Here is a 23,082-nt window from a genome sequence, read left to right as displayed (position 1 = left end):
GCGTCCGAGTAACGCGCTCGTGCGAGTGCGCTAGCCACCGCGAGCTTCTATCCGTGGTACTAGGAAACAAGACGGTTCCACCGAGAGAAAGAGACGAACGAACTGTGCACGAGCCACACCCTGCGAGAAGAGTCTCTGGAAAATCGGCAGAGTAAAACGCATCACGGATTGAGGCGAACAGAGATTGATGCGCCACGTGCTGCGTCGTGTACACGTTCTAGTCTTTGCTCTTCTTTGCTCTTCTTTGCTCTTCTTTGCGATTCCTCGAGGATGGTTCGAAGAGAGAAATAGGCACGATAGTAGCGATCGTTCGATCTTGAACTGCTGCGGTGAAATAGAAATACATTAATTTTCTAGCAAAATTCCGAAGTATCTCGTTGAAAAATTGTAATCTCGACTTATAGCTTAGCACCGTTTACGTTGCGTGTTATTTTTGGAGCTAAATCGAGCCTCTCAGACGCCGAACAGATCAATTCCGCTTTTTATGTAGTTATCGATTTCACATTATCCAGACACATCGTTACGTAATATCCGTCGTCTGGAAAAAGAGATCCTGTTTCCGAAGAATTTTCTCTATGTTAATATTTCTGTAAATTTTAAGAGCTAGAGCCTGTAGTTGTCGTCTTTTTCTGGATTCCAATTTATGAAGTTAACGAGCATGTCTTTTCTCTGTATTAATATTTCTGTAAATTTTAAAAGCTAGAGCCTGCAATTGTCGTCTTTTTCTGGATTCCAATTTGTAAAGTTAACGAGCATGTGTTCGAAGCGACTGAATCGCGACAATGTTTGTTACGACAGAGATACTTAACATGGCCCGTACCGTCTTTCTTGCGAAACAGATTGCGATTTTATTCCAGGAATATTCTCTAAGCTTGTTGCGTATTCGCTATCTATATCAATAAGTTTAGACTACGCTTCTAGTTCGAAATGCTGATAGTGCGACGAGGCTGTGTATGTATAGTGGTTCAAAGCGAAACAATTGATTGGATCGATCTAACTTATTTTAATAAGACTTCAGCTATACTCGACGTTATAGGTACTGGTTTGGATCGGATAGGAAAGTGCGATTGGATGGAAAATGATTCAAAGAAAGCAGTATAACCGAGCGCAGAATTATTGTGTATATTAGGAAAAACGGGAAATTTAGAAGGGAAAATAAAACGACTTGGTGGGACTTTAGGGTTTAGGGAGTCACTGTAAACAACAGCTACGAATCGAAAATAAGCTTCTAATCTCTTAAAAACTCGAGCGCGTTTATCGCCTCCATTCGACCGTCGTTATCTCGAAGGTAATCGGAAGAAAAACGAGGCATCTCGTGTGCGATACGAAAGCTCCGGTTGCACCGACTAACGGTGCTCGTCACAGACATTCCGGCCATACATACCTAAGCATACGTTTGAGAAAGACAGGACAACACGGCATGACAGCACAGTATAGCGCGTCTTTTTCTCGTCACGCGCGCATAATCGATCGATCAAGTACGCTTCCGCTGAACGGACCAGGAATTCAAGAAGGACGTCGATCTATGAATCTATACTCGCTTCTCGCAATGTCTATTCTTCTTTATCTTTATATTTCTTTCCTCCTTGAAGCATTTTTTCAAGTTTCTTTATCTTTATCGTTCGATTGAATCATTTCAAATCACTTTTTTCCACGTTGTTGAATCTCTTTGATTCTTCTATGTTATACAAGTTGCGCGATTTCAAGTCATTCGTTTGATCAAATCGCTTGAATTCGCGCAGCCGGTATAATATGAAAGAATCTTCGACAACGTGGAAAACCTTTTTCTCATCTTCTCCCTTGGACGTCATTTCCTGATAAACCGAGCTCGTTCTTGGTTGATCGGAGATAGGCGACGACACGTTAAGTCTTCGCTCGACGTATCTCTTCTACGCGATAATTAAAGTTTACGTTTATTTATTCGACGCCGGTTATCTGACGCGAGCAAATAAAAAATATAGAGCTGGAAACGGAACGATATACATCGAAAATGTCACGAATTTGATGTCTCGTAGATAAGAATTGAGCACAGTTGAATCTCGTTTATTTGCACGAAATATACAAAATACAAGATCGAGTAGAATCAGAAAAGTAAAATCAACTAACGACTCGATCCTTACGATTAAATGAGATTGATCTAAACAACGATCTAGTTAACTGGTTAAGTACCAATCGCAACGAGTTTCATTAATGCCGCAACTCGTAACTTGGGTTTATACGGAAGAATGAAAGCTTAGCTTCGTACGTTCCCAACAAGCATTCCATATTTAATACATTCCATATCGTTCCGTAGTGCTACCTTCTTCGATCTCGAAACCGTTCGACGTACCGTATGTATGTAGGTACATGCATACGCGTGTTCGGGACAAATACGGTAACTTTGGTGCTCCTCGTTGGCCTTATTCGTGTCGATGTCACGGTACACCGTTTCTCCTCTAATGTATCTCGATGTATCCACCTCTCTGTCTCCGCCTCCAATTTTATAAGTGTCCAAACGATCGATCATAATACACGAAGGACTGAAAGGGACGACAACGATAAAATAGCGAAGCGACGATACGAGTAACAAAAATTGTCCGCCGCGATATTTATATTCGAAGAAAGCATCGTATCCTGTTTGGGGTTTCTCGAGACCACCGTGACGTTCGTACCACCCTAGTATCGCGCAAGCAACCATGGACTTTTAAAAAGTTTACCCTACCGAGACCACCGCAACGTCGACCGGAATATTTTATCGTCGATCAGCAGGAAGGGGATACTCGGAAGAAGAGTCCGGAATTTCGTGGCTCTGTTCTTCCAACTACGCGTCGTGTCGCGTGTCCCTCGTGCTATTAATTTGAATCGTTGTTTACGCGAATTTCCACGCGAAGCTTCCTCGAGAATTTCCACGTGTTGCGATCGAATTTTCTCCATTTCGATAATATCAATCCATTGTGTCCATTGCGCTACTTTTTCCATATACAGTAGGATGTAACGTGAAATATACGTTCCGGGTTACAGGGTTTTCGCGTTGTACGAATCCAAGAGCGCGAAGAACTATAACTAAATAAATATGTATTTTTTGTTAATATTATAAAACACTGAACAATGCCTTCTCATCGCACAAGGGTTAATGCAAAACTCTGCTTCGAGTGAATTCGAAGACGCATATATTTTTATATCAAAAACGAGTCATTTCCAACAATTTCTAAATTGCCCCGGGGCAGTGGCGCAATTTTTAGTCCCCGTTACAGGGAGTCCGACTGTAGAAATCTTTGGGAAATATTTCCATGCGAATCTTGGGCAAATATATCCACGCGAATCTGTGGGAAATAAATCCATGGAAATCTTTGGGAAATATATCCGTGCAAAGTTTCAGGAAGAATTTCCATGCGAACCTCTGCAGAGAATTTCGCACCACTTTGTTTTCTTATATTTATACCGCATGTTTTCTCTATTTCTCGTCACACTTCCGAAGCAGACAGAGTCTGTATATACACATATCGTAACCACGTGGGTCCGTCGACGTCTCGGGACGCGTCCTCCTTTATCCCGCTATCTATTCATAGACGAGAAAGCGAGCTGTCACCGTGACACGGACGTTCAAAGACAAAGAGCGTGCAAAAGAAGAGATGTCGAGTCGTGGCCATTGTCGGGAAACGCGGGGTACATCCAAATAAGCATCTACGGCCGTTCGATAACAGCTTGGTTAGGTGAGAAACGTCGCGATCGATGTCGAATTTGACGCACTGTTACGTAGTTAACGTGATTGCACGTACGCGATCCGATGTTGTTTTCCCTTAAATCAACGCTCGTACGACGTAGCTCTGAGCACACAGTAGTAGCACATTGCCCAATCGCTCACGGCTTGCAAATATCTGTCACAACTACAAATATAAGGAACTTTTTCATAATAACGTGCAACGAGGGAAACGGCGTTCTGTGATCGTAATCGCAGCTTATTTATTTACGATCGAGGGAAACTCAAACCGGTAAAGAAAGAAAGAAAATTGTATAACGTACAAAGTAGTCTATAAAATAAATGACACAGCGAGATGAGAATTGATAGAGATCTAAACTTTAAAATTCGATATTCGTCACAGTGTTGTCCGCAGTTTCGACGCTCGTGTGACGGAACTGTAACTTGGCGTTCCAAACGGGGATCGTTTTTTCTTGTATAAAAAGCCGGACAAACGAAAGTCGAGTATCGATCTGAGGCCGCAGATCAATCGATCATTCGCTGATCACGAGAATAAATGCGATCTGGACGCAAAGAGGTAGTCGATACGGAGACGCAGGCGAGGTCGTCGACCTTGCGCGCGCTCCCGGTCGTCCGCTGTTTGCCGACTTTCGTCCGCGACGCCTTCTCTCCGTATACGCGCGTCCCATGGCGTCCGCGAGGCTTCTCGGCCGCCTTAGGGACACAGCTTTCCCGGCGACGCCGCTCATCGATCATTTCTACGTTTCTGCTGCCAGGTGAGAGAACACTCGAGAGAGGGAAAAGGAGGACAAAGCCCGATCGGGATGGACCGGTGGCCGGTGCGACTCGCGATTCTGGGCACGCTGATCGCGAGCCTACGCGCCACCGACGACTTTCGACGTATCTCCTACGAAGGTAAGAACCGTATTATCGCACTCTTTTTTAAGATTATAGTCCAGTACGCGATAAGAAGACGACTGTACACGTGACATTTCGCACGTACGACGCGAACGTCGAGTAAACTTATGCTTCCACGAGAGATTCTTTCTTATCATAGACGATTAGCGCAAGAAAAATCGCGAATGTTTCTTAAGGCTCGATACAGACGAACGACTTTTTCACACGCGTTATCGAGAAAAGAGGAATGTACACGGGGAGATACAACGCTCGCTGCTAGGACCCTCTTGCACAATATTAAACTGATATTGTTAGTAGACTGCGAATGCTTACGCAAACTCACACTTTTGTGCAAACGGTTAATGGAACGGAATGTGAGCAGAAATCTGCTTCATCCATTAAATACCTAGCGCAGCGTCTATTATATACGTTTGATGTTTCACGTCTTTCCGTAATACGCGCGTTTCTGCATTTTCAAATTTTCTGCAAATGGATATACGTGCACAGCCTGACGGTTTGTCAGGTTTTACGTATCGCAAATTGCGAGACGATAGGAGATCGTTCAGAAGCCACTTTGATCGGTTCTGTAAATAAGCAGATCAGTTGCATAAATAAAGCGGCGATCGTAACGAAAACTATCTTAGAATCTGCTGTTATCTACGCTATCTTAGCGTAACAAATAAGCTCGTAGAAGAAAATAACGTTATCGACGATTGAACATTAATCACGTACTTATCTGGCGAAATCGAAAAACTGATAAATTGATCGATTGATAATAAATCGAAGAAGTTGATCGATGTAGCTTCTGAGGAGCCTAGTTCTTACTCTATACAGATGGCAGCTTTATTTTAGACTTTTTTTACTCCTACACTCTCGATAGTCTTAAATTATACATCCACGTCAGAGTAATTTTGAGAATCTCTACTCTTGGACGAACGATAGAAAAATTATCACGAACTATCCCACGGATCGCTCAGAGCCGCAAAGTAGTTTGCGCAAGAGTTAGAGAAGACGATCGTCAACTCGTGGGCGTGAAGGCGCGTCGGTCGCGTGGCGATTCGACCGCTTCGAAGTCTAGCTCCTTCGCCAATTTATCCATCGTACTATCGACGAGAGAGACAGAGAGAGAGAGAGAGAGAGAGAGACAGAGAGAGAAACAGAGATCGAGATGGTGGCAGGGAGAGAGTCGTTGAAAGTTTCGCAGCGATTTCGAGCGATTCGTCTGCGAGGTCCGCGCTCGGTTTCGACTCGACCACGCTGACGCGTAGGCGACGAGCGTGGCACGCGTCGCCACGCGCGCGTATTCTCGCTGCTCCTGCTTCGGCTTCTGCGACGATCTGGCGACACCCGTTTCGAATCCGCGTCCTCTTCTCTTGTAGTTTTCCTCTCTGTCTCTCACCTCTGCGATCGATTCACGGATCTTTACGGATCCTTAGCGCTTTATTACGTCTGTTGTCTCACATAGCATCGCGTTGCATCGTTTTTCCTTTCTCTCGTGCGAGGTCGCGGACGCGTAATTTCACGACCTCGAACATCCTCCTACGTTACGGCGTGGAAAACCTTTTTGTCGCGCCTTTGTCGAGTTGCGTCACCGTACGATCGTTGTAACGACGATGACGATGGGTTACGCGCGCCGTTGATAACGCGGCCTCTTTTACTCCGTTTTTCACGAAACACGTAAATACGTTTCCGCCGATTTCCGGATCTAAATGCCCCCTCGCGATTAAACGAAATGATTTTAACACGTAATGATAATGTTAGAGGTAAAAAGAAAACTGGGTTAAAAAAATGTGTAGAAAAGAATCGCCGCTGATAAGTCGACGAAGTTGTGTATAAAAAGGTAACTGTTGAAACCAGAAATACTTTAATGTCTTTGATACATGGATATTACGAGCGACGTATTTAGGATTTTCTCAATGCCCAGCAGCATTCCTTTATCGGGTTTCTGTACATTTCATTTTCATAAACAAGATAGGAAATTTAATATACTTAGATCTAATTTATTACATTCGGGAGAATTACGATCGGCCTGTTTGATATTGATTTGTCTTTAATAACCACTAACTTCGTGATTATATACGTTTACCAGAAAAAAGATATTTCCTATGCATCATAAATTAAATCGCCTAATAAATTAAATTCGGTAAAAAAGAGGCAAATATAATAGCGTACATGAACCTGTTTGTCCATCAAACAGGGGCAAACAGTGTTCTCCTGACCGTAGATCGATAGGTGAACGCGGACGACACGATGGAGGGAGGAAAATGCGAGGGAAAAGAAAGAAACTCGTCCTGGGGAGTAAAAGAAGTCTGGAAGAAGGTGGCGCGGGGAGGGTTTGGGTCCGCATGGAAAGGGAAGTGGCAGGGAATGAGAAAGAAAAAGAAAAGGCGGAGAGTGAAGGGAGGATACCCGAGAGGCCTTCGAGATCAGGTTATGCTAACTGGGGCCCGTTCGTCCCACACGTATCTACTTATAAGCGCACGTACGCGGTTACACGGACCCTGTTGTCGTACTTGTGTGCGTAGGAGGCACGCGCGACACAGGCAAACGCGTGCCCGAATACGTGGAAACGCGAGAAGTACGACGAACCGCACGGAGCTACCTTTGCGGAATCGTTTCGCCGCGTCCGCAAAACCGGCTGGAAAACAATAAAACGAAGACAAGGAGAAAGAGCAACGAGAAACAGAGAGAAGAGAAAGCGACAAAGATGCAACTATTATGTATAAAAGAGCATAAGAGCTCATAAAAAATATTCGAACACTCGTAGGGTTATGCGAGACGTTTTGAAATTTCGTTGATGCTGTAACCAGACCTGACTATTCCCATCGTATTAGGTCATCCGAAATGTTTCTTTCGTTTTATAAGGAAATAATGGATGCATCATATTTTCCGTTTTATATTATTTCGTCGAACTACGTATGATCCATTTTGTTCTATCAAAATAAAGATCACAACGTTCGACAGATTAGGTTTCGTGTTTTGTACAAAGATGCAACGTCGTAAAAGACGTGTCTGTAAAGGAAAGACGCTTTGCGGACGACCTAGTACCAGCAAAGTTTGAAGACATTTAGTGCAAACGCTATATATTTGGCGGATGTCGCAAAAGTGTGTAAACAGTCGATCATTCGTTCTATCGATAAACAGCAAAATATTACAGTAGGGCACCACCTATTTTATATATATATATATATATATATATGTTTGACACCATTTGTTATATATTTAAGACGATAATTCTTTACATGTTTGCAGCGAACATTTGTGTTGTGTACATTTTGATCGTATACATGGATTGATTCTTTATTTTACCAATATATTCACGATAATCGTATCTCACTAGGGTGCTAATAAAATTTCAAAAAGTTCTATATAACGTACGCGATATGTACATAAAAGTTTCCTCTGCTAAGTGTGCAAATACTTTCGTTCGTTTTATCTAGAGACGCGTGAATATCTTGAAAATTGTACGCGATAAGGAAAAATGTTTCAGACACATGTTTTACGATATCTAGGGGGTCGTATGATGTCGATATTCATCTTAACCCGCATATATACTTAACTACTAACTTAACCGCACATGTACACAAAGGGAGAGAGGAACGCAAAGCGAGAGAAACTCACGATATCGCGAATGAAACGCGTCCGCTTTACGCGATGTTCTCTTCTCGAGCACCGAGACGAGAAAGGCAGAACGAACGCGCCAACATTTACCTACGCGTTGACGATGGCACGAGAGAAGTTTTCCCGCCTGAACAATTTTTCATCGATCGAAGCTCCTCGATATGGGGAACAACGATACTTTCGATCTAGAGCCCGCATCGAGCACGCAAAAAAAAAAAAAACAAGCTAGAAAATCTGCTGGCTAGGAAGAAGATGCTCTAGCTCGTCGCTAAACTAGTTTGTCCGGAAGCGAAAAACGACTCCGCTTACATCCTCTCGTTCTCGGAACGTGGAAACGATCGCGATTGCGATGGCGACACACGCGGGACAAGAAGCGGAAGAGCAACATCGATGGAATTCGTTGAAACCAAGAGAACCTCGAGTTTTTCTACGTACTCGAGTTGCGTCTTTTATTTTTCTTCTATTTTCCTCTGAGTGTACAGTCTTCTTCGCTGGACGTTTAAAATCGTATGGATCGCAGGGTTACCAGGGACGCCGTAAGACAAAGTGCAATACGCGCTACTTTCCATTATATCGCATAGTTCGTTAAATAGTTGGATTTCTTCGACTAAAAACTTTACTAAATCCTGACTAGATAGCCGTTCGAATTCTGACATGGGAACGCGGAACAGGGAAATTGCACTTACAGCGATTTAATTATCGTTCCAGATCTGGCGGATGCTAGCCAGTTCCAGCGAGAGGGAGTCACCACGTATTCTCAACTTCTGTTCGACGTCGCTAGACAGCAGGTCGTCGTCGGCGCTCGGTACGTATGTCGTAACTGGATGTCATATGACGAACGATGTAATTGTAAAGTAAAGCGTTAATTCTTCGAGTAAACGCACGATCGTACACGGAAACGCGTTCGCGAACGTGTCGCGAATGCGGAAAATCGAAACCGACCGCGAGATCGACATGCGATTTGGCTATCCGCCGAGCCATCAACCGGTTATTTTTCTCGACGACCGAGAAGCGACCGGTCTCGTCGACGAGCTCCTCCGAGGATCGGGATAGCGTCTTGGCCGCTCGCCAAATTGTTCGTCTTTCACTCGACTCACAAAAATACGTTTTTCACCGAACTCCAACCGATTCTCGAGAGTCTCTAGTGTCATTGGAATGGGAATTAACGAGACTGAAAGCTTCACGATGATTTCATGGATGGGATACAGGTAGCACACAGTGATATACGCACAGCTCCCTGTGGAGGTATTAGATCATTTACGATAATGTTACCTTAATGGCAATTATGTAATCGTATATCTAATTGACTGTGAAATCCTGGAACATTCTATGTATTATTTATATGTACACTTCCAACCATCAACGTCAAGACGCTTATGTTCGCTACGTCCATTGAGAAACCGTAAGAGATTTTACTTCGTTCGGTGTTTTACATTAGAAGACACGAACGAAGTAACAGATTTATAATAAAATACTTGGAAGATAAGAAAAAATGAGAAGCATACAATTTGTACTAAATATCGGCTGACGTTGTGAAACTTATAATCGGCAGCGTATATACGCGATTATCAGACGTGTATTTTCTCTGTATATATACGTGCGTTGCTCCCTATTCGCTATCGCCGCTACGATGCACGAAAAAAAAAGAAAAAAAAGGTAAATAAATAAATCGCTCGTCTGCACCTAAGGGTACAACGAGATAGCTCGGATAGCAGCCGCATTCCAGCTACCCGACCGGCTGCTCGAAATCGTCGAGGAACGCGCGAACGCCGGTGATCGATTTTCGCGATCGAGTACCGATCGAATCGAGCGTGGAAAGGAGCGTACGCCCTCGTGTTACCTTCTATTAATAGAATGCTAGTTATTAACCGCGACCCACGTACGCGCGCGGCCAGCCAGTCGAAGAAACGGTGCATGTACGCTTGTCTCGTTCCTGAAAACAAAAAGAAAAAGAAAAAGACAAGAAAAATGCAGCAAATCCGAGGTCGTTCTCTGACATATTTAAAGCAAACCCGAGAAACATGTGGAAACCAACACGGTGAAATCGTCTTGGTAGAATGTGTTCCGAGACGAGTCGCTTTCTCGCGAATTTATCGCGACTTTCGAAGATCGATCGAAGAAAACACGAGCGTGGAAACGCGACCGAGTTGCAGAAATAGCAAGAGGAGGGAAAGGGTGTGCTCTGGTCTAGGTGCGTGCACGCGACACGGCGCCACGATTTGCATTCTTCCAGTTCGATTCCCGTGGTCGACAACCGTGACGTCACTGAGTGGTAAATTACCAAGAGCGTGTCGCACCGAGATCGCGACAGGTATGGCAGAGACGCGTTTTTCCCTTGTCTCGTTGTTAAAACCAGCGGTTCCTTTCTAAGATAGCTAGGACTAGCTTTACCCGTTGTTGAAACGTTTCTTCGCATCATCTTCTCGTAAATCAGAAATGATCGCGTTTCCAGGACAAAACACGCTTTTCTCATCTTTCTTCCTGCAGCCTTGTACATCTCGCTCTACCCGAGACATTTATTATTTTCCTACACAGTTTATCGATTTATCAACCTTGTGGCGATTCTAGGATTTTTTTATAGCTCGATATCTCTTTAACTCGAAATCTCGAAGAGGACTTTCGGTGTCTCGAAAGAGATTCCTTCACATTTTCCACGAATTTAAGAAATTTTCCAACCGTAGAAAAATTCGGTTCGGAGAGCTAACTTGCCCGACGAAACGTCATCCTTAACTTTTTATATTTACATTCGCGAAGACTGAGACGTAATTGGAACTGATTTGTTCTTATTAAGTCTTAACTTCTTAATTTCTTAATTATAGAACTTTCTGATTAAGAGATGACCTGGTTAACAGGTTGATAATTAATGGATTCATTCTGAATTTCTGTCACGCACTGCTGCTTCTCTACTTTATGCTCTCCTCGTACGGCCATCGAACTCCACTAGACGCGTAACAAACGCGAGTCGTTGGACACAGTTTCGTCGGACGAGAACGAGGTCTCCGAACGATCCATCCTATTCGTTTAACGAACAGGAAGCAATCTGTCTCAATAGGATTGCCCGTGCGTCGTACTCTTGTTCTACTACACTGTTCGTACTCGACCCTCGAGTCGATCATTCGTGTCCTTTCTCGAAATCGCGCGCGTCTCGACCGCGGTGTCCATCGCCTCTGGTTTTCAACCCTCGTCTAACTGATACAGGATTACATCCGATACACGCTACAGCGTTCGAGGTCTCTTTGTCTACGTATTATCGTAGACCGCGCATATTTATGCAAATAAATATTTTTATAGCGTAACAAATGGAAGCTAGAAAATGGTTTTATCGGAAATTATCAGATTGCAGATTTTTCTACAATTTTATGTTTTTCCGAGAATCAAAGAGGTGGAATGTACGTAGTAATTTGTTTCGTTTGCTGAAAATTATGACGCGTACTCGGTTAAGTTTATCATAAATCAGCTGATATACCTGATCTTTGTCCGGATTCTTATATGATTTTTTTAATAACATGGCTGACGATTTTATGAATTTATTGGCTCTGTAGACATTCTTTAGTCCGTGAAACACCAATTGTCACGCAACGAAGTCGTGAAGCTTCTGATATGCCGCACGCTGAAAAGAGAAAGACATCGCTCAGTGGGGAGATAATATCGCGTCGCTATATCGTGGCAGTGATTCTAAGCAAAACACAACCGCGGGAAAGAAGGTCGCTAGTCGCTAGTCGCTGTTGCGTTGCTGATATCCGTAAATTGTTTCTAGTTCTTATTTTCGATCTCTGATTTCTTTCGTCAAGTTTCACACGTCTAACTCTTACTCGAAAAACGCTCCTTAAAATGGTAAAAATCTCGTCAAAATCAGTCCATTGGTTCTCGAGATTAGCTCGAACGTACAGACGCTTATCGGGAACTCTATTTCATACTGTATAATAGATGTATAAAAATCCGCGGTAGAATAATTATTTAGAAGAGAAAAAAATTATTCATCGACTTCGATGAGCCTGCAGTGTCTTATCGAGATACAACTTGTCGAACGGTCTTTCCCAACGCGTATAACCGCTACTCTTTAACGAGTTGCGCTGTGAATTCAATTTTACCGATAAATAATTTTCATACAATGCCAGTCTCGTTATATCGTGAAACTTGCCACATTATATATTCGTCATATGAATTATTACGAAATACTTTTTTCATAATTTCGAGACATCCAGTTCACGTGTCACATCCGAGTCGATGCGATACATAATCGAAAAGCATGTACCGGCTCGAACGCACGCTGCACGTGGCGAACATGTTAGAACCGTACAACTCTTCGCTGTTGCGTTAAATAGTTGATTTTGTATTTTTATATACGGAAAGTAAAAGGAGTGAAATACAATGTCGAGCCTAACTTGACGCGAGATCGCAAAGGGTTAATCGGCCCGTGTTCGATACTCAGCCCGATCGCGGAGCCGCTTCGCTCGACTAACGATCGCTTTTGGTGCGACTGTCGCGCGCGTAGTCGCGCATAGTTGCGGCGTGCGCCCACGTAGGCGCCGTTTATGCTTCGTTGCGAGTTTTCTACGGCGTGATTGCGCGATCCGCACGCTCTCACCGTGCCGCCGCTTGCGAGCCACGGCTTTTTACACGCGTCGCGACCCACGCGTACTTTAAGCCGAGACTTTTAGACTCGCCGAGCCAAACGAAAACGAATCGTTGCGATTCCAGAGATAACCTGTACCGGTTGACGTTAACCTCGTTGACGCCGCTCGAACACGCCTCCTGGCCCGCGCCAGAAGATAAGAGCAACACCTGCCAGAACAAGGGTCAAAGCGTCGAAGACTGTCGCAACTATGTGAAGGTTCTACTCACCAATGGAAAGAGCCTGTTCACTTGCGGCACGTACGCGTTTAGCCCTTGGTGCACGTGGAGAGAGGTAAGTAACCATACGAAGTAGAGAAAGCGCAGCAGATTATGAGCATATTAGGTGGAAACGATATACTAAACTAGATTGCGAACGTTGATGCGTTTATGGAAAATTCGAAGATGGAAAAATGCGAACAATCCATATCACGCTATGTATAGGAGATGTAAAATTTAGCGAATGACACGAACGTTCGCTTAGATTCTTAGATTCTTTGGTTAATTTGCATAAACATCCGTAGTCTAGATATATCGCAGCTATAAATTAACGCGCGACACCCATTGATATACGTAGCTGTATCGAGAATTGCAAAGGAAATTTAAATCTTGCACCTGTTTCGTAGAGGAAATCTAAACCTTCGACTATAAAAGTTATTTGGAGATCGATATATTCTACTTGCAATATTTCGTTCAGACTTTCGTCTTCCGACGTTTCGTGAACATTCCTCGGCGTGCGCCTAAAAACATTGGGGCAGGAATAGAAACGTTTACGGGATGTTAGAACAATTCGTTCGGTTTACTGCTATTATGTTTGCTCGAGATCTTATTGGCAATGATAGTACCGTGTACTATCTTTTCCACACACCTGCAGTACGTAAGAACAGGGTCGATTCGATTATTTCACAGATCGAGAACATCAGCAGCGTAACCAGCGAGATGTCGGGCGCAGCAATGTGTCCTTACTCGCCGCGTGCCAACGTAACTGCGTTATTAGCCAGAGGTCCAACAGGTGGATTGTTCACCGGGGCGCCAACCGATTTCTCCGGCGCGGATCCAGCTATATGCAGGACGCTTGCGTCGCCAAATCTTCGAACGCATCAGTACGACTCCAGGTGAGTCGTTTTCCCAATTCTCTACGATATCTGTCGCAACCTCGGTATCTTCAACGTCCGTGGCCGCTTTCAGATGGCTAAACGACCCGCAGTTCGTCGGCAGCTTCGAGACGGAGGATCACGTCTACTTTTTGTTTCGCGAATCAGCCGTCGAGTACATCAATTGCGGCAAGGTAACGCGGTTTAACGATCGATCGACCGAATCGTTGCACAATGATCTGGAAAGCTCTATATTTTATGGTTAAAATTAAAAAAAAAAAAAAGAAAAGGAAAAGAAAGCCACTCTTTTTGTAGATTTAGTTTTTACGACACAAGATAATTCGACCATTTGCGGTAAATTATTTGAAAAATTTGTATTGTTTTGCACTGTGCAATGGACTCGCCGATCTCGTTTCCTCTTCCTCTCTAACTATCCCACATTCAAAGATCTCTCTGTTTTCGTTGTTTTCAGAAAGTCTACTCGAGAATAGCGAGAGTGTGTAAAAACGATCGCGGGGGTAAAATTATGATGAAAGAGGTTTGGACCACGTTCAGCAAGGCGCGATTAAATTGCTCGCTCCCCGGCGAGTTTCCTTTCTACTACGACGAGATTCAGGGCGCGGTCTATCATCCGGAAGAAGGCATCGTTTACGCGACGTTCACCACGCCCATGTAAGTCCCAGAGTCACTGGATGTGTTACGTCGTAATCGCAATCCGCGTATCATCTCACGTTCGCTTAACATTTCTCCTCATGTCTGTGCCGGTACTCGCTCACGAAGAAACGAGGAAATTGGTATGTACAATTTCCCGAAATTTCTCCCACGAAAGTGTGCAACGATGAAGAGGAAGGTCCGCTTTTCCAGTAATTTTAGTACACCAACGAAAACAGATTCAAAATCGGGATATCTCGTTTTCAAAGTGCTATCGATTTATAATCAACTAATATCGGTAGTAATAAAATTTTACGCTCCCGCGATAAAATGAAATTGTAGCGACAACTTTTGTATTAGGTTGTCCGAAAAGTGCCTTTCTTTTACAGACACGTCTTTTACAACGATGCATCTTTGTACAAACACGAAACCTAATCTGTCGGACGTTGTGATCCTTATTTTGATAGAACAAAATGGACCATACGTAATTCGATAAAATAATATAAAACGGAAAATATTGTGCATCCATTATTTCCTTATAAAACGAAAGAAACTTTTCGGGCCACCTAATAAATTCAATTGTTCGATTTTGCGTACTTCTGATCAGATTTTATCGCGTTGTATCCCCTACCTCGTATCTGCATAAGAATAGAAAGTTTTAGGGCGGTTTTATAGTTGCCAGACGCGGCGTATTTTTTCTTTCTTAGCATACTCTTCTTCTGCTTTCCTTTTTTCGTTTCTTGAATGACGAAGAAGGGGAGAGAGACCGAAACTCGCTAAACTCGACGTGTATTTTTAGCAATGGAATTGCCGGGTCGGCGATATGCGCGTTCAACATGTCCGCGATCACCGCGAGCTTCAACGGACCTTTCAAGCACCAAGAGAATTCGGGCGCTGCCTGGGAAAGGAGGCCATCTCATCACAATCGTCAAAGATGTGGTTCAAACGCGAACGTCGCTCCTCATCAGATCATAGACAATCAGAGGTACCAGCTGATGGATGACGCGATCCAAAGCACGACGCTGGAGCCATTGCATACCGCTTTACTCGAGAGATTCACCTTGATCGCTCTCGATGTCACGCCAACTAAATTGCACCGCGGTGTCACCGTGCTGTATGTGGCTACTGATGTTGGTTTGATCAAGAAGATCTCAGTTTTACCGCGTACGCAGGAAACTTGTATCGTAGAAGTTTGGGGTCCCTTACCATCTACGCCGATGATCATGCAGTTCTTGAAGGACACGCAGAGTCTGTATGTTGGTACAGAACTCGGTCTATCGAGGTACGCGGTTTGACACAGATTCAAGATAATAATATGCGTCGTTGGGCCCACATTGGTCAAATTCTGTTCGAGAACAAAAGGAATATCGCATTTACAGAATACCCGCTGCCCAGTGCCATAGGCATCGAAGTCGCCAGGCTTGTCTCAATGCTCAGGAGCCATATTGCGGTTGGAACGAACATCTGATGAAATGCGCTCCGGCCCCGAAGCAAAACCATCTTGCCAATCACTGGCATCAAGAAGTCACCAAGTGTCCTGTTCTCACAGATCCTGTGGACGGTGGCTGGAGTGCCTGGAGCTCTTGGTCTCCGTGTCAACACGGCACCACGGATCATGGGCATTCTCATTCGCATGCGCATTTGCACCTTCATGCCGAGACGGTAAGTCAGTGGCACGTTGTCGTTCATGTCGGCGTAATGCACAAATAGATGGCGATAAATCAAAAGCGAATCCTTGCTTTCACCAGGGCTCAGACACTTGTCAATGCCAGACACGAGATTGCAATAACCCGCCTCCGCAGCATGGCGGAGCAACTTGTTCAGGAGCTAAAGTGAGAGTAACCAATTGTACGGTTCATGGCGATTGGACAGCTTGGTCATCCTGGTCAGCGTGCTCACAAACCTGCGGCTTCGCTATGAAAACACGACGACGCACGTGCACGAATCCGGCTCCGGCTTTTGGAGGGCGAGTGTGCGTTGGTCATGATCACGATGACACCGTCTGTATAAATCTTCCACCTTGTCCTACGCCAGCGAAGGTAGCACCGCCGCCACCACAGACGTTTGGTCAGTGGTCATCCTGGAGCGCTTGGAACGCTTGCTCTCGACCTTGCAACGGTGGTAAGCGTGATACGAAGATTTCGCCAGTTCTTCTTCTTTAATAAGAATCTCTTGATAAATGATCTCTCGTCTCAATGACTTGTATCCTGTCTCCTAGTGATTGACTTTTAATCGTCTGTTTGACAGGGATACGGATACGAAGAAGAACGTGCGAGAGTCCATCATCACGAAAACCTCCTACCGTCGAATGCAATGGATGCGACTTTCAAGTAAGAGCAGCACGCACTTGTAATAGCTTCGTGAAATTTCATTTATTCGAACGTGAACGACTCCAGTGAAACTCCATTTTATTTAATGCCCGATTAAACGAGCTCTACCGCCCATTGAGTTCATTTAAATGACTTTTAGACAGGATTTGTAATCGTTACACTTTTGCTATCGCGTTTCTCTCAAACAATATATCACCACAATCACGAGCTCGCGTTTTTATCTTCTACAGGTCGAGGAATGCAACTCTCATCAGTGCGTCGAAACGAAAAGATACTCCGGGTGGACCCCATGGCTAGCAGTTAATGGCAGTCTTCAAAGTACAAACATTGGTTACGTAGAAAAACGGTTTCGATTTAGTTGTCGTGCCCAAACTGACGATCCATCCAGCGTCAGGGTGCAACTAGCTAAAGAGGAAGAGCGCTATTGCAGAAACGACGGTTCCTGCCTAAGAGGAAACGCGAATCCAAATCCGTATGGGGATCTCGGAGCAGAAGCCGGCTGGGGAGAATGGTCCGCATGGCGGCCTTGTGATCGACCTTGTGGCGGAGGTTCTCAGCATAGAATGAGGCAATGTGAATCACCACCTTGCGAAGGTCCATCCGTGCAAAACAGGTTGTGCAATGTGCATCCATGTCGGTCGAACCAAGTTGGAATCGCAGGGGCTGGAGGCCAGTGGTCTTGTTGGACTGACTGGTCCGATTGTTCGGTATCGTGTGGCGTTGGCGTCCGTTCCAGAACAAGAGAATGTCTAGGACCGGAGGGTTGCGAAGGTCCAAGGCTAGTTAGAGAGACTTGCGAGATGCCCAGCTGCGAGTCTTTGGCCGGTTGGGATTCATGGTCACGTTGGACGCCTTGTGACGATGATCATCAACAACATAGGAAGAGACAGTGTCTTCAACATGGTAACGGGCTCTGTCAAGGATCCAGCAGAGAGGTGCGCGACTGTTTACCCGATTGCATGGACAATGGTGAGTATGGTCGAACGAAGTCTGACTTATTTAATTAAGATTACCTGTGGAGAACATTTTCGCAGACGCTGAAGCAAAAATTACTATGTATGCTATATGCATAGTGTATGTTATGTTTAAACGTAATTTTTCAGATATAAATGCCCTAAAATCAAGCGTAGAACGCTCGGGTGTATCTATCGGCGCGGTAGTGGGCAGTTGCGTAGCCGGATTCCTAGTTGGCTTGGCCGTGACCGCGGTCTTAAGCTTCTGTTACCTGAAGCGACGACAGCAACGAATTCCTGGTAGTCCTCACTATATCAGCAAACAAAACTCCTACGTCTCGGTTCCGTTGAAAGATGTGAGTCGACAGTCTAATCGCTATACTATGGATGGACGTATAATACATAAAAGAGATATAAAATATCAATAGTACTTTGTGTCTATGAGAAGTTTGCTAGGCAAAAGAATGCACATCCAATGGGTTCTGCATCTTCCCATTTTTGCATAGTACTTGTTACAAGATTTAAGGAATGAAACACATATCTACTTAGGTTCCATTTTTTTAGTTATCTTTATTAAACTATGAATTTGAACATCTACAGTCCACTAAACCACGCATGTGTGATATTTTTTTACTAACACGAGGTCTTCTTTCGATCTAGGTAAACGCCAAGCGACAGCCTAGTTTTTCCGGTAGTACAAATGGTAACGGAACTCTTCGTGGGAAGAACAATCCAAACGTGAACGGTCTCGGAAGTCCGAAACTGTATCCAAAGAGTCTGGACTACGAGTCTGCCACCTTGAAGCGCAATAGCCATGGCCAACAACACATTCGAGTCGATCCTGATCAAGACAAATACTACTGAACGGGCAGCGTGCAATTAGAAACGAACGAATTTATTTCACTGCCAGATGGCTTCTGCGTTGCGAGTAAACGCGAAGACCTGACACGAACACCTACAACAAAGAGACATCGCCATGAAGGCGCACAGCGAGAACAGCGAGCAAGAAATAACGAACGCAACACGACGTGGCTATCATTCGTCTCTCCAACAATTTTGAGCTATGTATGCGAAGCAGTTTAAACGAAGGCAGCTTCCAAATGGACCAAGGAGAGATGCAAACGCGGACAGATCGCCTATACTAGAGATCCAGTGATATTCGCCCCATATTTACTTGTTTACTCAAAACTATAGAGACGATCTCCTCTGGTTTCGCGTTGAACGATTCAGTGCCATCGTTACGTCGCGAACGCGTGCTCGTCAAACATGAGCGACAAAGGACGAGCATAAACGTACCTAACTAAACGTGTGTGGATGTGAATATGAGTGCAGTTATGTGTGAGAGGTCCTGAAAGAGAGAGAACAGGAGGGTGTGAACGGATGCGTATGTATGCATAAAGATTCGAGTCATGTGATTCGCATATTTTTTATTATTGGCTCACATTGAGTCGCGGTCACGCGTCGACTCGTACTCACGACAAACGATAGTCGAGGAGAGAAGAGGAAAACAGCAACGATCGTCCGTGGGATTGCGTATCGTGATTCACCGCGAAAGACGATCGAGCTTACGGAAATCAAGATTTAGTCGTGGATTTGATTCGAACCGTTTCGGGTCGACGAGTTACGCGCGGCAAAGGAGCGTACAAATGAACGACGTTCCGTGATCAAACGGACTTGAAACGCTTCACCTCGTGTAGTATCCATCACGCGACTGCAATAAAAGGAACGACAACGCCCGCAAAAATAGGGTCCTTGAGCGAATTCATTCCCCCGAACTTTCTTCTTCTTTTACTCTCTGCGGCGAATGAGGATGAACTTAGTCCGTTTACAAATCAACCGACAGCTTTTCTATCTTGTCGATCACGTAATCCATGGAAGCTTTGGTCGGTGGTGGTTGACAGGTGACGACCATGCGGAAAAAGTTGCCAATATTCTTGTACGATAGCGGCGTGTAGCCAACCATCAGCGTTCCCTCGATCATCATGCGTTCCTTGATTTTAGCTGTGACCTCGTACAATTTGTTCCACCATTCCTGAGTCTCCTGTTGACCTTGCATACTGGGTGGTATGTACCTGTTACGAATCGAAAGAAGGGAAGAATACGTAACACAAATATGAATTACGAACACAGAATTGAGGGGATACGACGATACACAAAGGAACAACGATACTCACCAAAAACAAATGTTACAACCTTCGTACCGGGGAAGTACCAAACGAAATCCTTTCCGGCTTTTTATTCGTTCGAAGAAGTATTCCACCGTGGACATAGCGAGTTCCACGGATTCGCGAAGTCCTTTGGTCCCTCGTGCTTTCCACATCAGCCAAAATTTAGCTCCGTCGACCTACAACGAAGGGAACGTCACATACAGAAAATGACGATATGTATTATGGACGTAATCAATGCAGAACGTTTACCTTTCTCCCACATTGCAAACTCTTATCACCGGTGTCCCAAGATACGTCATAATGTTTGTCCTGTTGGAACAAATACCGCGCTCCCGCGCAATTCGCTTCGTGCAGAGCGTTTTTACCCTTAACCAAGAACAGCGAGCATTGGAACGGTGCGCCAAGCATCTTGTGTGGATTCCACGCTACGGAATTCGAGCTGCATCGATCGAAATGCGTCATAATATATCACGATACATGGATCAGTGGTTAAGTAGAGACAAAACAATACATCACCGAAGCAAGAAAGACAAAAAGATCGAGGACAATTACGTACAGTTCGATTCCTTTCAACCTGTCTCGATATTTCTTCGAAAGTAACAGCGTACCACCGAGACATGCCTGTAACACAGCGACAATCGTGCGAATTACAATGGGAAACCTTTTTCATTTGCCGCTCGTTGCACTCATCATACTTGTACGAACGTCAACATGTAACCATAGATTCTCCTCGCGGCAGATGGCCGCGATTTCCGGCAGCGGATCGAAGGAGCCGAGAACCGTGGTGCCGCATGTAGCGTTCACGAAGAAAGGTAAATGACCCTGTTTTTTGACTTCCGCTATGGCAGCCTTTAACTCGTCTGGTCGCATTCGTCCAAATTCGTCGCATTTGACCTATCGAATGAACAAATGAATCTCCTGTTAACCGTTTAAAATGCAACGAAATTTAGTCTACAAACGGTGGTTCACACTTTCCAACAGCAGTATATGCATTCGGTTATCAAACGGGGTTAAAAAAAAACACCCTTTTTATACGAATCTTCGATTTATCGCTATAAAATAAAATGTTCGACGTTCGTGATAACGATAATCCAGTTTTCTCTTTACCAAGATAATAGACGTAACGATAACGATTAATAGAAATATGTCAGTACGTTATCCAATATGTTATTGGCTATAAAAAATATAAAATGCAATTTGCTAAACGACTTCTAAGAATAACTAGCTGACTATGAGTTAGTTAATATCGTATGATGTATACGAATATCCAACGCTGCTTGCAAAGTGTTAACGACCGAGGTGAATGCGATGACCCTCTTCTACCTTATAAACGTGATCGGTTCCTAGGCCCAACCAGTGGGCTCCTTTAGAGATCGAATAGTGGCCAGCCTCACTGGTGAAACAAACCATCGGCGGAAGACCCGCGAGACCTTTCCTCTTTACGTCCGGGATCATTTTGTATCTAGCCATCACCATACCATACATATTTGATATACTACCACCAGGACAAAGTATGCCATCTCCTTCTGGTAACGGAGGATACCCAACCAGTTCCAACGATTTTTCTATTATTTGTCGTTCCATCACGGTGAACACGGGAGCCACCTCGTACGTATATCTAACAAATTACAGGTATAAGGTAGAATCGTGTTTGAATTAAGCTATGTAATTCGTTAAACTACAATTTTTGTTAACAGTCTACGTTTGGAAGGAAACGCGTTGGCGAAAAATGCTCGCAAGAGGATTATGATTATAATTCTTACGATTATAATTTTCTCGGATAGCTTCTCAAAGATGCAAAAATATTGTGTACACAATGAAAGCATCGTATCCGCGGGGATAGGTCGCACGATTTATCATTGATAATAACAAATGCTATATATCTATGATAGAATTCAACTTATTGACACATTAAGCAGCATGTCGTCGTGTGTAACTGTGTTAATTAGGTACAATTAGACACTAACGAGGATAACTAACGGTAGACTAAAATAATAAAGGTATAGTAGTTAGATGTGCGATAACGGCGCAAGATCTATGCGATAGACGTTTTATGGGACTATAAGAGTCACGTTCACGAACAAAAATACAAACATACGATAAACTGTTTTCAAATAAGCGAGAACACGCCTTCCAAATCAACGAATCAACGTCATATAAAATATCTTAGATAAAAGCTTACTGGCTGGTATTAAACACATCTGTCAACCAAGAACCTGCCAAGCCATATTCATCGACACCAGCGTACAGCTGATTATGAAAATGTGGACTGAACGTCTTGACAGAGTATCGAATCGTTTGTCTTATTGTTGTCTCGATTTCTCCTTTGGTAGCTGGTTCCTCGGTCAGTTGTATCGATAATCGTTTCTGCGAAATACGATCAAAATATATTCAAGGGAAATTTCTGCAAACTCGTTTAGACTCGATGCGACGAACGAGCGGTGTCATGTTATTGCAATTTCATAGCAACGAAGCTGTACGATTTGGCATTTTTATATCTTCGATAACGTAATAGCACGTTCGTGTGCATTACATCGTATAACGCTTTGAACGCTGAATCTTTTACAGCCTATGAGAAAAATTACTCGATCTGAGAAACTTCTCGATTTTGTAAACAAGACATAATATACCCGTTTTAACTAAAACACAAGTACGTTTATCGTTTAATTAGCTAATGAACATTATGAATACGACATAAAAAAAAAAGCGTAATTCGAAGTTGAAAGGATTAAGAGCAAAATCCTTTCAAGTCGCGCGGCGTTGCCATCGCAACATCGCAACAAAATTGCATCGCACGTGCGCATCAAGCCACAATTTGCAGTCGAAAGGCTCACCTGTAGCTCTTCCGGATGGACGAAGTGTAATACGGGTTCGTTACCCGTACGATCAAACGCATTTTCCTCCTCAAGAATTTCCAGTAATCGTCCTAGCAGCTCGGTCATCGCCTTAGTGGATGCTGATGCGACTGTTGTATGTCGTAAACTGTATTACGGCTGTTGAAACAGTTAGGTCGACGGCACCGAGGCAGCGACGTTCCCCCACGCTGTCGACTCGACCTTCCCCCATCCATTCGTT

General features: G+C 44.1%; 2 protein-coding genes and 1 long non-coding RNA gene across 4 annotated transcripts in view; 1 reads left to right on the top strand and 2 right to left on the bottom strand.

Annotated features, from left to right (window-relative positions):
- Window positions 1–19,568, top strand: part of LOC117230522 (semaphorin-5A) — a 26,702-nt gene extending 7,134 nt beyond the window's left edge. For both annotated transcript variants that reach the window (XM_033488092.1, XM_033488091.1), the window contains exons 2-14: window positions 4,456–4,594; window positions 8,906–9,002; window positions 12,899–13,106; window positions 13,721–13,926; window positions 14,000–14,099; window positions 14,378–14,577; window positions 15,356–15,838; window positions 15,936–16,218; window positions 16,305–16,677; window positions 16,804–16,886; window positions 17,117–17,855; window positions 17,990–18,195; window positions 18,500–19,568. In XM_033488092.1, the coding sequence (XP_033343983.1) occupies window positions 4,504–4,594; window positions 8,906–9,002; window positions 12,899–13,106; window positions 13,721–13,926; window positions 14,000–14,099; window positions 14,378–14,577; window positions 15,356–15,838; window positions 15,936–16,218; window positions 16,305–16,677; window positions 16,804–16,886; window positions 17,117–17,855; window positions 17,990–18,195; window positions 18,500–18,703 (3,273 nt within the window). In that variant the 5' untranslated portion in view covers window positions 4,456–4,503 and the 3' untranslated portion in view covers window positions 18,704–19,568. The remainder of the gene's footprint in view (window positions 1–4,455; window positions 4,595–8,905; window positions 9,003–12,898; window positions 13,107–13,720; window positions 13,927–13,999; window positions 14,100–14,377; window positions 14,578–15,355; window positions 15,839–15,935; window positions 16,219–16,304; window positions 16,678–16,803; window positions 16,887–17,116; window positions 17,856–17,989; window positions 18,196–18,499) is intronic.
- LOC117230539 lies at window positions 11,709–13,814 on the bottom strand. Its single transcript, XR_004492799.1, has 2 exons — window positions 13,680–13,814; window positions 11,709–11,807 (listed from the first exon to the last, which is right to left on the bottom strand). It is a non-coding gene; the product is annotated as an uncharacterized LOC117230539 (long non-coding RNA).
- Window positions 19,252–23,082, bottom strand: LOC117230530 (glutamate decarboxylase 1). Its single transcript, XM_033488107.1, has 8 exons — window positions 22,842–23,082; window positions 22,190–22,374; window positions 21,331–21,625; window positions 20,713–20,901; window positions 20,564–20,628; window positions 20,257–20,446; window positions 20,014–20,183; window positions 19,252–19,911 (listed from the first exon to the last, which is right to left on the bottom strand). Exons 1-8 carry the CDS (start codon window positions 22,947–22,949, stop codon window positions 19,665–19,667), a joined length of 1,449 nt encoding a protein of 482 aa, XP_033343998.1. The 5' UTR covers window positions 22,950–23,082; the 3' UTR covers window positions 19,252–19,664.

The sequence above is a fragment of the Bombus vosnesenskii genome, unplaced genomic scaffold (assembly GCF_011952255.1).
Source record: "Bombus vosnesenskii isolate JDL3184/JDL3185 unplaced genomic scaffold, Bvos_JDL3184-5_v1.1 scf7180000013267, whole genome shotgun sequence".
NCBI classification, from domain to species: Eukaryota; Metazoa; Arthropoda; class Insecta; order Hymenoptera; family Apidae; genus Bombus; species Bombus vosnesenskii.
Note: the sequence above shows the minus strand (reverse complement) of the source record. Positions and strands in the feature narration are given on the sequence as shown.